The following is a 16,468-nucleotide window of genomic DNA, read 5'->3' as shown; positions in this document are numbered from 1 at the left end:
TGGGAGGTGAGGGGAATTTCAAAAAAGCCTTTAATTTTATTTTAGCTAATTAAAAAGTCATTTTGAACTAAAAAACTGAAACATTTTATTTACAAAAGTAAACACAAAACATTTTTACTTTTAGGACTTTTTTAAAGTCAATTTTAAAATGGTTTTTCAATTTTGTCCAAGTGAAAGTTTAGTTTGACCAAAAATTATTTTTTTATTTTTCATAATTGCCAGCAAACCAAAAACATTTGTTATTCACATAGACCTCTTGTCAGATTCTGCAAGGCATCCTATTGAACACTTTGCCTAGAGGCTGTTGCCTGAGGCTTTAAAATAATGAGGATTACAGGGATAGGATTTTTGGAAGGAACCCAGGATAACCCTAAAGAGAACTTAATCAAGAATGTATTGCTCTATAGAGTAAATTATTTAAACAGTACTTAAATGTTAAAAGCTTTTTGCTGCTAACTTATAATTAAGCATGTAAATAGACTACAATTGGAGCTTTAAACATGTAGGTTTCCCCCCTGCACCCCACCCCTGGACTTCCTATTAGCTTTGGGAGGTTTTTTATTAGTGCTCATTGCAGCCACTTAACTTTTTATTTAGTATGTCTAAATGAGACCACTAAAACTCTTGTACTGACCTTTTAAAATATGAAGTCTAAAGAGTCATTGGTAATGTATTATTCAAATTAATGGATAGGCTATCATTTTGCAGTTTTAAAAGCATTTTAAATATTTTTATTACATTAAATGTTGGTGATTGCATTTGTGATCTCACCCACTTGAACAACAGCAGTCTGACTTCCCTAATTCATTGGGGGTGACATAAATGTCAATTATTCTTCAAACTATTGACTTAACAGTTCATCACTAGCCTTGTATATGAGTATATATAATCTCTTAAACATGAATATTGAAAATAAACATGCACAGTAATTTTACTGTGTAGCAAGATTATTTGAAGTATATCTTAAATATTTTTTGTTTAAAAAAAAAAAAGTCTAAAATGTCTCAAACGTACACTGCAGTTAAATTACTTTTTCTTTTCTGAGATGTAATTTGAAAGGTAGCTACTGGGTTTGTGGAGTGATGGAATAAGACATTTTTATTGAAAGGAGAAAAAATGGGAGGAGATAATGTTGATAGGGAGTTAAGAAAGAAAATGGGTTCATTAAATCTTTTGGGAATGAGAAGCACAATCTCAAATTTTGTATTTGTTTTCCTTTTCATATATTTCAATTTAGGACAACAGTCGTGTGGTTTAGAAATCTTTCTGGTTTAAAACATTGTTGATTTTATGCCTGTATTAAACATGCTGCTAGCAATCTCCTGAAAAATTAAACCCCAGGCCTGTAAGAAGATATGCCAAAAGGGGCTCCTTGCAAAATCAAGGGCTAAGTGATCAAATATTTAATTTTGTGACACTTTTAAAAAGCTATGTGGTATCAGAGCACTACTTTTTTTAATCTAAAATAGCCACTGTAAATAAGGATGCAAATTTGAGTTGAATAGATGAGAGAGAATTGTGGTACTTTTCCAAAATATGGCCACTTGTTGCCACTTGCAGTAGGTTGTGCAGATGTTCAGAATATGACCGTGCATACATTGATGGGTTCCTTTTTGTTTTTGTCTCATCTTCTTTGGAGTTTGGATACTCACATTGGCTCTGCTAAGCTTCTTGGGCTTGGTTTCCCTTCAGAGAGTCTCAGATGCTTTGCTTGGCTTCCCTTCAGTGGGATTTGGATACTTCTCTGGCATCTGTTGGGCTCCTTGACTTGGCTTTCCCTTGATGGGGTATGGATGTTCCACTAGTCTCTGTTTGGCTCCCCCTAGGTGAACTCAGATACCTCAGGCTCCATTCCTCCCTCTGGTTTGTTGGCCCCCACAGCCCAGGTTGTGGGAAGGAAATCCGTGGTATTCTCCCAAGTACCACCCATTTGTGGTACCCAGAGGAGATGTCATTAAGTACATTGGGCACATCTTGCATAATGGTGATCATCCCTCTCCTTTCTTAATGTTTTAATCAGCAGTGAAATAGTTAAACTCGATAAACTATATTGGTTTACACTCCCTTGACCTTTTGAAGATTTTTCTTCCAAACTGTAAGGGCTAGAAATTTACTGAGGGCTTTTTTTTCCTCTCACAATTTGAAAGCTGAGATTCTGGAACAAAGATGGTAGCTTAAAAAGTAAAAAAAAAAAAAAAAAAATACTAGCTCGCCAAACTGCCATGAGCTGACCCAGTCCGATCTCTAAATATATCGTGATCGGTTGCCCACTGTTTCTCAGTGGAGTACAAGGCTAAGGGAAAAATACAATCGGGCTGTTTGCTTTTTTAAATTTTGATAGCGCACACGCACCATGATGATGGTGTTACAAATATGTAAAATAACTATTAGTTGGTAAAGCATAATGCACATAAGACTTGCTGTTAATCTATTGCATTTTTAACTGTGGTTAAAGGAAAACTACAATGTTAATATAAAAATATTTGTCTCTTTAATCTAATTAGGGAGAGGTATTATTCACTCTAAAAGTGTATGTAAGAAACTTAGTCCCCCAATACCATGGTATCAGAGCATCTCACTGTCATGCTGTCAGGAGTGGCTCACGACCATGAGTGCCAACCTCAGGGAGACTGTCAAAAAATAGAGCAGACACTCCAAACTGGCTCTTCTGTTCTAGAATTAGATTTCCTCCAATCCAGTAACAAGTGTGAACTACTAAACAGTCTTACCAAGGAGTCACAGACAGTCTCCATGGGAATTTGAGTATCTCTTGCCACCCAGGCAAGCTAGACTGTGATATAGATGGTCACTTTACACCAAAAATCACAGTAGTGTTGTAGTTACTCCCAGTCCCAAAGGACCGGTTGCTTACCCCATGTTGTTTGTTCTCAGATCTCTTCCCAAAGACAATGTCTGTAGCCAGTCCTGTTATAAATTAAGTAAAGGTTTATTAACTAGGAAAAGAAATAAGTTATTTACAAGATTAAAACAGGAAACATACACACAAATATGTTAGTCTTAGATTTTAAAAGATAATATGAGCTTCTGTAGTAATCAGTTCTATATGTCCTTTACGGCTGACCTGGGGGGTCTCTTGATTATATTTAGGAATCTTTGCCCCTCCGAGTCCAGACAGCGTGAAGATCCCAGTTTCTCCAAGTCCTAGGCTAGTGCCCTAACCATTAATGAATCTTTCCTCGGCTGATACAGAGTTGGACTTTGGGAATTCATCTCCCATTTCACACACACACAAAATCAGATTTATAAATTTCTATTACAGTGTATGATTAATTTCTATGTGTCTAACCAAAATAAATCTATTAAAATTATAGGTAAGATAAACTATTTGTATAGATTTATTTATTTAAACTCGCCACATTTAATCAGGGTAGTTTTTCAGTGATACAAATTAAGAAACCTGAAAGTCGTCTTTTGTGTGCATTTAAACAGGAACTGAATTTCATTTATTAATCAACATAATCAGAGAGGACTTCATGTTGGGATGAATCATTAAAAATGTTGTTTTCCACTGAGACAATCATTCAGATTAGAGACAGTGCAACAGTGATAGATATTTCTAAAACTGTTTAGAAAATTATCTTAATGTATTTTCTTTCTTAGAAAAGTTAAGAATTTAACTCTAAAACATTACAAATTACTCCAGTTTTGCTTTGTTGGCATCCTTCCCAGACAAGAAACATTCTTATTTCCCATTGTGAAGTACATCCCTCTTTTTCAATACACTGCAGTTTGCTTTCAAAGCTGATAATTTTCTGCATGCATGTGCATGGATTAGTTGCATTTTGTTTAAGAGAAATGTGTCTTCTAGGATCTTGTTCTGTTGAATTTTGTGAAAGTCGTCTTATGCTGACCAATTTTTTTTTTACAGCATCTGTAAAAACGCTAAAGGGTATGTGTGAAAATTTTTATAAGTATTCAAAACCAAAAAAAATTCGAGTATGTGTTGGAACATGGAATGTCAATGGTGGGAAGCAATTTCGAAGCATTGCATTTAAAAATCAAACACTCACTGACTGGCTTCTAGATGCACCAAAGATAGCTGGTATCCATGAATTCCAAGGTAGGATATATATTCTCTTGATTTGCTTGAAACCTTTTGATCATTAGAAATAAAAATTGGGATACGAGGTCTTAGTTATAAAGATAATTGTGAAGAAACAAATAGCTTTTTTTTATACTTAAATGCAGATCGAAGAAGCAAACCTATTGACATATTTGCCATTGGATTCGAAGAAATGGTTGAGTTAAATGCAGGAAACATTGTGAATGCAAGGTAAGTGATATCATTATATACAAATACTGTTCATCTGATACAAGTATAAAGTTTCAAGTTTTAGTAAATATTACATTACATTTTAGGAAAATTATAGCAATTTATAACACTTGTGATTAATTTAAATAACTTTGGCAGAAGTAACTGGTACAGTGACAATCTTCCAAAAGACACGTACTTTTCCCCAGAAAAAACTGGAAAGCAGTGACCACTAGGACCAAATCCAATATGCTCTCACAGATCCAAATAGTCAATACAAGTACATATCTAGAATTGTACACTCACCAGCCCTAAGACTTTGTTCCTTCCTCTAGTGCTGTTGAGGCAATTTTATCCCAGAAAAATTATTCTTCTTTCAGAGTCTTTGTACATTCCCACTTCTCGGACAGCAGCTCCTAATGTGAGCATGTGGAACCCTCTTTCGAAGCACTGTCGGAGGGGGTGCAAAGACACTAGGCAGGACGTATGTCAGATGCCCTATTTTATATAAGAAAGCACATTCCTCCAGCCTGGCTGTTTCTTCACCACAGCAAAGAGCAGAAGGGACTCTTGGTTGTGTCCTGGGCTATTCCTAGTTTGCATTTAGCTATTTTATTTCTTGTATATAGTTTTCCTTCAATCCCAGAATCAGCTGCACATGTTCACTGCCTTGGATGCCTGGGCAAGTCACACTCTATTGCATGATAGGTTGATGAGTAAAGTCAGAACTGGGATTTGAAGCAGCCATCGCCACCCTGGACAACAGCCCGTTCTCTTCTCTAGGTCTTCCAGTGAACTGGAAGAAATTCCTTTGACTCACTCTGAGGATAATGTTTCTTGGTGCAATGCTGGCCTTATCACAAGCCAGAGCATTCCTTCTGGAAACGGATTCCTCTGCATCCAGCAGGCCCGTGTCATTCTAAAAAGGTTTCCAAAGCAGACCACTTGCTTCTTTCAGAGACTCCTGGAGCTTGTGGCATTGACATGTGTCATTTCTATCACCATCTGCATGTGAGACTCTTCAGTATTGGGTAACTCAGCTCCATGCCCCAAATAGAGACAGGCTGGAAAGGAGGCTCACTGTCTTGATGCAAGTTTTGTTGCAGTTGAACTGGTGGGAGTCCAGGGACGGTATTCTCTGAGGATTGTCTTCCTTTTTCCACCTGTGATTCTAGATTAGGTGAAGCAGATAAAGTTTGAAGGACCCTCTGCCTGTTCCTTGAAAGTACATCAAACAACTATATCTGCATGCCACCAGCATGTTAAAAGGAAGATTGAGTTTCTCACCTTACAGCTGTCAGATTCTTAAAGGAACTTGTTAGTTGCTTTTCCTCCTACAAAGGACTCTTCCACTTCCTGGGACTAGAATCTACTAACGAGGCGATGGAGCCTTCCAAGAACAACTTTTCTTAAAGACAGCTTTCATTTGTTGCCATTACCTCAGCAAGGAGAGTTAGTGAGTTAAGAGCTCTGATGGCCAGTCTACTGTATATAGTAATCTACAAAGATGAAGTGGTATCTACCCTTCACCTTTCTCAAAGTCCTTCCCATCCCGTGTTCTTCCTTAGACTCCATTCACAGCTTTTATCCTGAGAACACAAAATCCTTTGGAAAGTCAAACAGGTTACTTTCAGCAAAAGAGGAAAGATGCTAGGGTGAACTTACATCAATCCAGAAACTGTTTTAGTGAATTAGGAAGCACATAAGCTCTTTTACGATATAACTAGAGTGCCAGTGCCTGCAGGATAAGGGTCCACTGCATATGGCCACTGCTGCCTCCAGGGCTTTTTTAGGCATCTTCCAACATTGGAGGTTGGTAGGGCAGCAACTTGGAGTTTAACATGTATTATTCCACAGACTTGACATCACGCTCCAGTGCCCATTTTGGGATAGTGGTGCTACAGTCCATATTTCACTAAGAACTCCTTGCCCACTGTTCATGAGAGAGTGCACAGCCTAGAAGTTTAAAAAAAAAAAAAAGTTATTTACCAGTTACCAGTAACTGCTTCTTTTTGAGAGCGGCCTCTGTGCGTTCACATTTCCTGCCCATCTTCACCTCTAGCTTGATGTTCTCCAAGTCATCACTGCTTGTGGTTCAGGAGAAGGAACTGAGGCAGTTTGGAGATGGGGTGTGTTTGACTAGGGTATCTGATGTAAGATGCCATGCAAGAGTGATTGTGCCCTCCTCAATGGACATGGCTTTAAAAGAGGGTTCCGCATGAACTCTTCTAAAAGCATTATAATTTCTATTTCTGTTCACTTGGCTACTACAGCATTGGTTTTGTTACATCTGGAATGAGAGCCAAGGTTTTTGGTTGCATAAAGAAAAAGCTTTCCAGTCATTGCCTCAATGGGGAAAGCAGTTAAACTGAAGTAAATGGAGTAACCGCACATTTACACTGGTGTAGCAGAGTTCAGAATTGGACATGGTGCTCTGTACTTACTGTTGCAAATTGTTAGGCAGTGATTACCCAGTACAATTTCTGTGTCTGGGATTTGTTTGATCCTTTCTTGGACCATTTGGTTGCTGACAAATAAAAAGAGAGCGAGATCATTATGCAGGTCCAGAATGTGCCTTACCATTCTGTTTAGGCAATGTGAGGTGTATTTGATACAGTAACTCCTCACTTAGTCGTCCCGGTTAACATTGTTTTGTTGTTACGCTGCTGATCAATTAAAGAACATGTTCGTTTAAAGATGTGCAGTGCTCCCTTACAATATTGTTTGGCAGCTGCTTGCTTTGTCCACTGCTTGCAGAAAGGGCAGCCCGTTGGAACTGGCTGGTGGGGGTCTTGGAACCAGCCTCCCATCAGCTCCCGGCTCCCCTAAGTTCCCTGTATGGCAGCTGCCCAGCAGGCTATCAGTTGCCGACAGCTGTCCCTTCCGCACTGCCATGTGCTGCTCCTGCCCTCTGCCTTGGAGCTGCTTCCAGAGACTCCTGCTTGCTGTGCGGGGGTTGAGGGTGGGAAGAAGGGGGCTAATGTCAGGGTGTCCCCCTCCCCCTTGCTCCTGCCTCCTGCTACTCCATCTACATAGAATGGGTGGGGGGAGACAGGACAGGGCTCAGGACAGAGGGAACTTGCTGACAGCAGCTGCTGATCTACTTAAAAAGGCAATGTACTTAGCGTGGAGTCAGCGTACTTAAAGGAGCAATGTCTGTCTGTCTGTCTGCCATGCTACCTCCCCTCCCTCCATTTGTGCTGCCTTGTAGAGTGTGAGGCAAAGTAACAACATTGTTAACCCTTGAGGGCTCAGCCAAGTACTAGTTCATCATTTAGCAGTAAGGCATTCCCTGGGGACTATCCCACCCTCTGACTCCTCCACCTCAACCAAGCTTCGCAATCATCATTGCTGTGTACAGTATTAAATTGTTTGTTTAAAACTGATAGTGTGTGTGTGTGTGGATAGATAGTCTTTTGTCTGGTGAAAAAAATTTCCCTGGAACCTAACGTCCCCCCTCCCTTTACATTAATTCTTATGGGGAAATTGGATTCACTTAACATTGTTTCGCTTAAAGTTGCATTTTTCAGGAACATAACTACAACGTTAAGCGAGGAGTTACTGTACAAGACTGATCAGTGACAATCACTGTTACACTGTGACCCTAGAGCCTCTGGCCTCTCCCAAGAAGTTCAGAACAGACCTGCCCTTCAGAAATTGTGATTCTAACATCTCAGTGGTCTTCCTGCTAAAGAGGAACTTTAGTGAGACTAAAATCAACTGCCCAATCCTTGGGCTTCTCCTAGCTGTTTTAATGAAAGATCAACTTCCTTCACCCAAAGGCAGCTTCCACTTATACAGTTTCCATCTCATTAAAAAGGCTGTCCGAAAGCTCCTCCCAAACAGTTTCATGTTTCAGACTCTTCCTGTGGTGAGACCAGCGAAGAGACCACATGATTCAGTTCCACATCAAGCTACCTCCTTTCTCCCTTCCTTTTTCAGGGATCGCTTTCAAAGAGATGGGGAAGATGTTGCTTCTCTCATCAAATTTGGAGTAATAAAAGAGATCCCTCAGTATTGCCTGGAGAAAGGGATTTTATTTTGATAATTTTATCTCTTCCTTATCATAAAAAAAGAAGTGGGGGGAAGGTCTTCTGATACTTCAGACTGGAGAAATCTGAATGAACATATGAATGTTGAATTTTCATATTGTGATGTTGACTGCTGTTATCCCTTCCCCAAATTAATAAGACTGGCCTCCACTGTGGAGGCAGGCACTAGACCTTGCTTATTTTTTTTTCTTCTGTAAAATCTGTTGATTCCACTCCATTCCCACTATGAAAGCCCTTGTTCAGACCGTGCTTATTTCTCATGCTGACAACTGCAACCTCCTTTGGCCTACTGGACTTGCACTTTGCCTCCCCCTCATTCTGTACAAAATGTAGCTGCAAACGTCATCCACTTTGTTCACCACTCTAACAATGTCTAATCAGTCTTCAAATCCCTTCATTATTTCCCACATCAAGTTAAATTTCTTGTCCTGCCCTTCAAGATCATTGACAATCTCACTTTTGTCTACTTTATTGTTTTATACAATATCCTTGAAAATATATATATTTAAATGCAACACACTGTCTTTCTTTTATTTCTTTTTTTTTTAAACTGCTTTTTTATCACATTGGTAGCACAACCAATCAGAAGCTGTGGGCTGCTGAACTGCAAAAGACCATCTCAAGAGATTACAAATATGTGCTGCTGGCTTCTGAGCAATTGGTGGGCGTCTGTCTCTTTGTATTCATCAGGCCCCAGCATGCTCCTTTTATCAGGTCAGTGAACAGACAGCTGTACTAAAATTGGTATGCTTGCCAGACTGCTTTATGCTTCAAAATAAAACCCAACACAAGTGATTTGCAAAGTGTGTGTATGGCTTGACACCAACACTTAAGAAAAGCTGTTGCATTTCCTGTTAAAAGTAGTTGCTTAAATTCTGTAATCTTAAATTTGGAAATCTTGTACCTTGCCTGCAAGACTTGGAAAGCATCCATATATCCATGCCTTATCTGCTCAAAAACAGTTGATGTCTTTAAAACATTGTATTGCAATGTGATGATCATATTACTGATGATGAAATGATGTAAATATCCAACACCCTGTCATTATTTTTTACTTCTCCAGTTTCATTCAGTGACCATTAGAGCTCTCTTTGAATGTCACTAATGGCTGCTAATTTTTTTCATTGATTTAAGGTTTAATAGTAAACATTTACATTATTTTTTAGGGATGTTGCTGTTGATACTGTAAAGACTGGTATGGGAGGAGCTACTGGTAATAAAGGTGCAGTAGCAATTCGAATGTTGTTTCATACGTCCAGTCTTTGCTTTGTCTGTAGTCACTTTGCTGCAGGGCAATCACAAGTCAAAGAGAGAAACGAAGACTACATAGAAATAGCCCGAAAACTCAGTTTCCCAATGGTAAGCAACAATGCTGTTCAGATTCCATAATAAAAGAAAAATTAAATCCTTAAGGCCATTAGGGCAGCTGCTGAGAGTGTGATACTTTTGATTTTTAAAATGAGTCTAACAAAGATAATCTGTTAACAATCAAGAGCATTACTCCTAAAACTTTAACATGGTGTACTCTGCCTTGCATCCTACAGAAGTTTTAAACATAACGTAAATATTTGGAGATTTGAACAAACTGAAAAATGTTTTGTTGAATTCTAAGCTGTTAAAAAGAAATCCAAGCTGTGATCACTAATTTTAGTTTAGATTTATAACTGCGCCTACTACCTTTAGTATTAGTATTATGCCCAAATTAGCCTTCGCTGGTTTTCTGTGGCATTGTTTGAAGAGAGGGTTCCTTCCCCTTCAGCTTTCTCATATTTCAGCCATATGAGATGGTCATATTTCATTTTCTCTGTAAGATGCTCAAACATGTATTGTCTCCACTGACCATTTCCAAGACCTAAATCAGACTATTAAATTGAAAGCAGACTAGATTGGCAAATTATATAGAGAGAGTGGGGAAATCAAACTCCAAAAAGAGAGGTACAAAAGAGATTCACATAGTTAATTATTTGCTAGATAGGCCCCTGGCTTTGTTACAAAATGTTGTTTAACACTTAAAGATCTTTCATAGCTGAAATGTCTACAATCTAACCTGAACAGCAAAGCTGCCTTTCTCTCAGCATATCATCTTAGTACACCAAATGATCCCAGGGAAGTGGCTCTTTGTTCTTAAAAATCCTTTTGTGAGGCAGAGTTCAGGTTTCTCATTACAGCACCTTTTGAAACCAGAGCAGAATGATAAAATCTGTCAAAATCCAGTTCACATAACTCTTGCATAAATATGACTGTCATCTCATGAAATATGTTTTTCTCTCTTAATGTTCTGCCCATGAGACTTTGGTTATCGTATGGCTTCATCCAGATGATCAGTATCCACAAATATGTATTTCGGATCCCACCAGAAAACACATATGCAGATAGAAATTGTGGATCAGTATCCACAAATATGTATTCCGATCCCACCAGAAAACACATATGCAGATAGAAATTACATTGATTTTTAAGATTGAAAAGGCTCATGAAGTATAACTCACGCATCTAGATGTAGATTTCTGTCACCAGATTGTTTTTAATTTCAACATGTGTATTTATTTTTCAGGGAAGGCTCCTCTTTTCCCATGACTATATATTTTGGTGCGGCGATTTTAATTATCGTATAGATCTTCCTAATGAGGAAGTGAAAGAGTTAATTCGCCAGCAGAATTGGGATTCCCTTATTGCAGGAGATCAACTTGTCAACCAGAAAAATGCTGGACAGGTAACTCTTCAGAAAATGTTGCATTTAAGAGACTTTTATTTTTCATACTGGAACTTTTACTAAAGCCACTTCACGAGGGGGGTGCTTGTGCAAGATTGTTTCTGCATTGCATTGTTAGCTTGTCACTTTTGTCCAATCACCAGTCTGGAATAGGGTGGAGTGGAAAAACAGTCAGTAGGATGCTTGTATCAGTTGCTCTGAAGAAATTGTTAGTAGTGTAACTACAGTGACTAGCTTTGAGGATGAGATTTTTTGATGTCCCTTATAAAAGAGGAACTGCATTGTCATCCTGTGAATAGCGTTTGGAGCATATTAAAGAGAAAACAGTAAAGGTTATCAAATGCAGTTGTCACAGCACTGGATTTTTTTTATATTTTTTTGGGGTCTTTTTTTGGTAACACCACTTGTCGCATTCAAATTATGTTAATAGAATGAATATATTTGCTATCAACTACTTAGTAGTGAGCAAATAGACAACTGATAGCAGCTTCAAATAAATTATGGAATTTAGGAACAAAAAGATTTTAGGGGGTTTATTGTAGCAAGGCTTCTGACATCAACTTTTTTTAGCATGCCATAGTTAAAGGGACACTGGCAATGTAAAAATCATACCTCTGTGTGAAAGTGTTTTATCCTAGTTGTTAAAGTATCAACACATACTTTAGTTGAAACATTAGAGACAAATATTTTTTCTATTTCTCTTTAGTTTATTTTCTGCGCTTGGCAACACTTTATTTATAGGTAGTGTCTCCTTTACCGGAGTTAACTTTCCCTTATGTGTGTAGGTCTTTCACACAGCAACAGTGGAGAGAGAAACATTTTATAAAGGAATATTATAAAAACAAAAATTGTCAGGGAAATTCAGAGGTGAGCAAAGTAGCAGAAACTATTTTAAATTAGGTTTGTTTTTTTTAATTAACTAGATTTGAAGTTGATTGTGTCCAGGGCCGACGTGGGGGGGTGGGGGGGGGAGCTGGTACAAATTACTGGGGCCGGCAGTCCGGAAGGGGGCCCGGGGCCCAGCTTTGTCAGCCCTGTTTAGCCGGTCCGCCCTTGCTGGGGGGGGCCAAAAAATTTTTTTTACCGGGGCCCGAACCCTCCGGCCCTGATTGTGTTCCTTTAAAACAAGAAAATCAGGCAAATACTGTATTTTTATGAGGTCAGCCTTTGGCTAGAGGATCAAAGTTAGATTCATATCTCAGGGTTCCTTTAATTTTATTGAGACTGCCAAACGCAAAACCAAGTTCAAAGTAGCAGTTGACTCAGAGTTCTTGCTTATGTAGCATACGTTTCACCAGTGAGAAGGCGTCTTTGCCTTTTAAGGAAGCAGACTAATTGGTCTGTCTTGTTATTGGGGAGAATTTCAAAAGTGCCTAAGGGATTTAGTGATGTTTAATAGGACCTATGCTCCTAAATTCTATAGGCACTCTTGACAGATTTCACAGAATTCTCAGAATTTTCCTTTTCTCATATTTTTGTGCATTGATCAATAATACAACAGTATTATCTTTTGTACTTACTGTACTTCTGCTCTTCTGTGTCTCTTCCCTTAAGACACTTTTTGTTTTTGGTAACTTGTTGGGAGACATTGATGGGAAGCATCTTCTGTCCAGGCAAGCACCTCTGGTGTAAACATGTCTGCTTAGAAATATAGATGTTACTAGGGTGGGATAGACCAATCTATGTAGCTGAGTATCTAGTCCTAGTATTTGTTCACACAGCGCCAGCAAAGTGCACCACAAGGATGTGATTTGTAGAATGTGCTAGCATGTTGCGTTCTAATTGTCTCATATCGACCCTGCTGGCGCACTCTAAAAGGTACCTAGTTCACGCTGAGGTAGTTTCATACAGGACTACATTAATGTGAACTACATACCTTTTTAGACAGTGCCAGCACAGTCTATGTGGTCAGAGCGCAGCACATTAGTGGCTTTACGAATCACACCCCTCTGGTATGCTTTGCTGTGCCATATAGACAAGTTCTTAGACAATGGCTGATGCAGGATGCATTCAAAAGTTAGACTATGAAGATGGAGTCACATTCTTCTGAGAGATGTGCTTGGGCTCAGTCTTTTCCTACCACTGAAGGAAGACAGAATTTTTTATTAGTTTCAGGAAGTTTTCCACAATGATTTCCTATCTTTGTCTTTTAATATAACTAAAAATGTCTTTGTTTATGCAGATCTTTAGGGGATTTTTAGAGGGAAAGATAACTTTTGCACCTACATACAAATATGACTTGTTTTCTGATGACTATGACACGAGTGAAAAATGTCGCACGCCAGCATGGACAGATCGTATTCTTTGGAGAAGAAGAAAATGGCCATTTGACCGATCAGGTTTGAGAGTTTTACATAAGTTTTTAATTCAGTATCAATTTAAATTACTTAGAGTAGCTTTCTGGCAGTATTCATAATTCCTAAAATGTTTCAGGATTACTACTGAATTCATACCAGAAAAAAGTAATTGTTCATTTTGTTAGATCATTTCAACAAGGAAGTATATATCGCCCTTGTTCTTCTTTATATGCTGCCTTTGTTTTTTGGGTGCAATGTTGTAACGTTTCATGGCAGTAGCCAGAGTTGAATATCAGTTACTGGCATTTGTGTAAAGTAAACGAGCCTACAATTTTCCCCATCCTGTTTTCAGTTTGGTTTAATATCTAGATTTTTTTTTTTTTTTAGCCGGTCTGTGCAGTCACTCTTGTTTTTTGTTTTCTTTTATGCTTAATATAGCTGAAGACCTGGATCTTCTGAATGCTAGTTTTCAGGATGAGAGTAATATCCTTTACACATGGAATCCTGGTACTTTGTTGCACTATGGAAGAGCAGAGCTGAAAACATCTGATCATAGGTTTAAACTTTACTTTCTGTTTCACTCTTTAACCATCTAAAACGGGTAGGCAACCTGCGTGCTGAAGGCTGCTCGCAAGCTGATTTTCAGTGGCACTCACACTGCCCGGGTCCTGGCCACCAGTCTGGGGGGCTCTGCATTTTAATTTAATTTTAAATGAAGCTTCTTAAACATTTAAAAAACCTTATTTACTTTACATACAACAATAGTTTAGTTATATATTATAGACTTATAGAAAGAGACCTTCTAAAAACGTTAAAATGTATTATTGGCATCCAAAACCTTAAATTAGAGTGAATAAACGAAAACTCAGCACACCACTTCTGAAAGGTTGCTGACCCCTGATCTAAAATATAATGCTTTTGCTTTATTATTGTGTTCCTCAGGCACTCTGATGTTTTCTAACTTTTCATATATATGTATGTATATTTCTTTAAGGCCTGTTGTTGCATTGATTGACATAGATATATTTGAAGTTGAGGCAGAAGAGAGACAGAAAATTTATAAGGAGGTGATTGCTGTGCAGGGACCACCTGATGGTACTGTAATGGTCTCCATCCAAAGCTCTTCACCAGAAGAAAACTATTTTGATGATAACTTGATTGATGAACTTCTTCAGAAGTTTGCAGCCTATGGTGAAGTTATACTTATAAGGTTAGAACACTTCTATTTACTATTTAAACAATACTCTTTATTATTTATCAACTTTCTTATCAACTTTCTGAATTGACTTTCTTAGGATGCATTTGTGTTCTTATTTACTTCATTGTTAGAATTGAGAAAATGTCTAAATTCAATCTGTTTAAATTGTGGCCAGTGATGAGAGCAATCAATATGGGGGGGGGGGGTTTACATAAAGAGCCTTATTCCATTCTCCATCCAAAAGAGATGAAAAAAATTGTAAAGCAAAAAATTGATGGTGGGTTCTATTTCTACCCCTCCCTTAAGCTTAATTTCAAAATAGTAACCTTTTGGAAACTAATTCCCAGTTGCAGTTCCCATGGAAACTAATTTGGTATCTGGCCAGTGGAGGGTGGGCCATATCATGACTTGGGAGTGGAATTTAAATATGCACCGAGATAGGCTCTGTGCAGGAAAACTTCCCAGCAGCCAAGGGGAAATAGATGGGGACATTGGTGTGCATAGAATGACCTAAGAAAGGAGAAAAGAGCTCGTGCTGAGTGGCATGGAAGAAGGAATAGAGATTTGTGGTGATTTTATTGCATTATGCTAAGAACAGTTCCATTCACCTTCAGTGTTCAAAGGGTTGAAAAGATCCAATTTTAAAATAGGATCTAGCAAAAGTCACTAATTTGACACTGGGGACAAATGTGGTGAAAACTGATAAGCAACGAGTTCATCTGTAGTCTCTGGGACAGGTGTCAGATGATAAAAACATCAATTCTTACGAAACTGAATATAAGGGGAAATAGAAGATACAGAGCAGAAAAAAGTCAGTTTGCAATTTTAATCTTGTTAAATAATGAGTACTCAAACAGGTCAGTTTGACTTCAAGTGGCATCTTGACACAAACCTGAAGTGAAGAAGGAAACCAAAATTATGGTTGTTGGCAGGGAAGTGAGACTTAAAAGATCTAGAGGAGTCCCTATTTCTGACTCTTCTCTTGTCTTCTGTTTTGCTTCCTCCTTTTTGCTTCCATCCACTACCCACTGGTGGAGGGTGGATTTATCATGTTCCCTGCTCAGTTATCTATTGGCAACCTGGATGCATCTTTGGTGGCAACCAATTTATCAGTAGCCAAAGAAGCTGTCCAGCTTAGCAGTAATGCTTTATCAATGGAGACAGCTGAAAAGGGAAATTCATGAAGCTCACATAACCTAGTCTTATGGTCATTTCCTTTTGTAGCCTTACCATGTATATATTGATCTGAATACATCAGTGAATGAGGACAGACACGGATGGATTTTAAGCAGGAGGCTGCAACTTTATTAATCTCAACTCTGGGAAGGGTTGCTACCCACCCTGTCACCCATACTTTCACATACCAGAAAATTTAAGTGGCTCTAGAGCAGCACCTACCATATAACCCATTACTCAGAATAAATTCTTCAGCCTACCCCAGGGTGGATAAAAATACATGATTGTTTTAATTTTAATAGATATTTTATTTACATACATTTTTCTTTTTCAAAATAAACCATTAAATAAATCTGAAATTATGAAAACCTATGTTAAGACCAATTTACTATAATCTATTAAAATAATTTAAATTAATTTAAAATATTAAGCAGAATGTGTTTGTTGCCCAAGTTTTAAAGCAAGTCAAGCCACTGAACTGGTGGAAGTCATTGGATAAGCATCTGGAACCAAGAGTTTAGATTATTTTTTACACCAGTAGCCTCTTCTGCAAGTACAAAGAGATTGTCTTCATTTCAGTTTATTCAGCTAGTACAGTTCAATGTCTAGTTCACTGAAAATTGAGAAAATTAGGAGTTGAAAAAAGCAGGAAAGCTTGTTTTCTTTTTCCAATCTATGAATAAATAGACATGAGAATGAGATCTACTAGCATTAAAATCTTGAAGATGACTAGAAGCAATCAGTTCAATTCACTACCTA

General features: G+C 38.2%; 1 protein-coding gene across 1 annotated transcript in view; it reads left to right on the top strand.

The window, feature by feature from the left end:
• SYNJ1 (synaptojanin 1) overlaps positions 1–16,468 on the top strand; it is a 117,142-nt gene that overhangs the window by 54,167 nt on the left and 46,507 nt on the right. Inside the window, exons 13-20 of the mRNA XM_045002329.1 lie at positions 3,890–4,081; positions 4,210–4,294; positions 8,899–9,039; positions 9,492–9,684; positions 10,880–11,038; positions 13,221–13,377; positions 13,774–13,891; positions 14,330–14,545. Of these exons, the coding sequence (XP_044858264.1) occupies positions 3,890–4,081; positions 4,210–4,294; positions 8,899–9,039; positions 9,492–9,684; positions 10,880–11,038; positions 13,221–13,377; positions 13,774–13,891; positions 14,330–14,545 (1,261 nt within the window). The remainder of the gene's footprint in view (positions 1–3,889; positions 4,082–4,209; positions 4,295–8,898; positions 9,040–9,491; positions 9,685–10,879; positions 11,039–13,220; positions 13,378–13,773; positions 13,892–14,329; positions 14,546–16,468) is intronic.

Source organism: Mauremys mutica, chromosome 1, assembly GCF_020497125.1.
Source record: "Mauremys mutica isolate MM-2020 ecotype Southern chromosome 1, ASM2049712v1, whole genome shotgun sequence".
NCBI lineage: Eukaryota > Metazoa > Chordata > Testudines > Geoemydidae > Mauremys > Mauremys mutica.
Note: the sequence above shows the minus strand (reverse complement) of the source record. Positions and strands in the feature narration are given on the sequence as shown.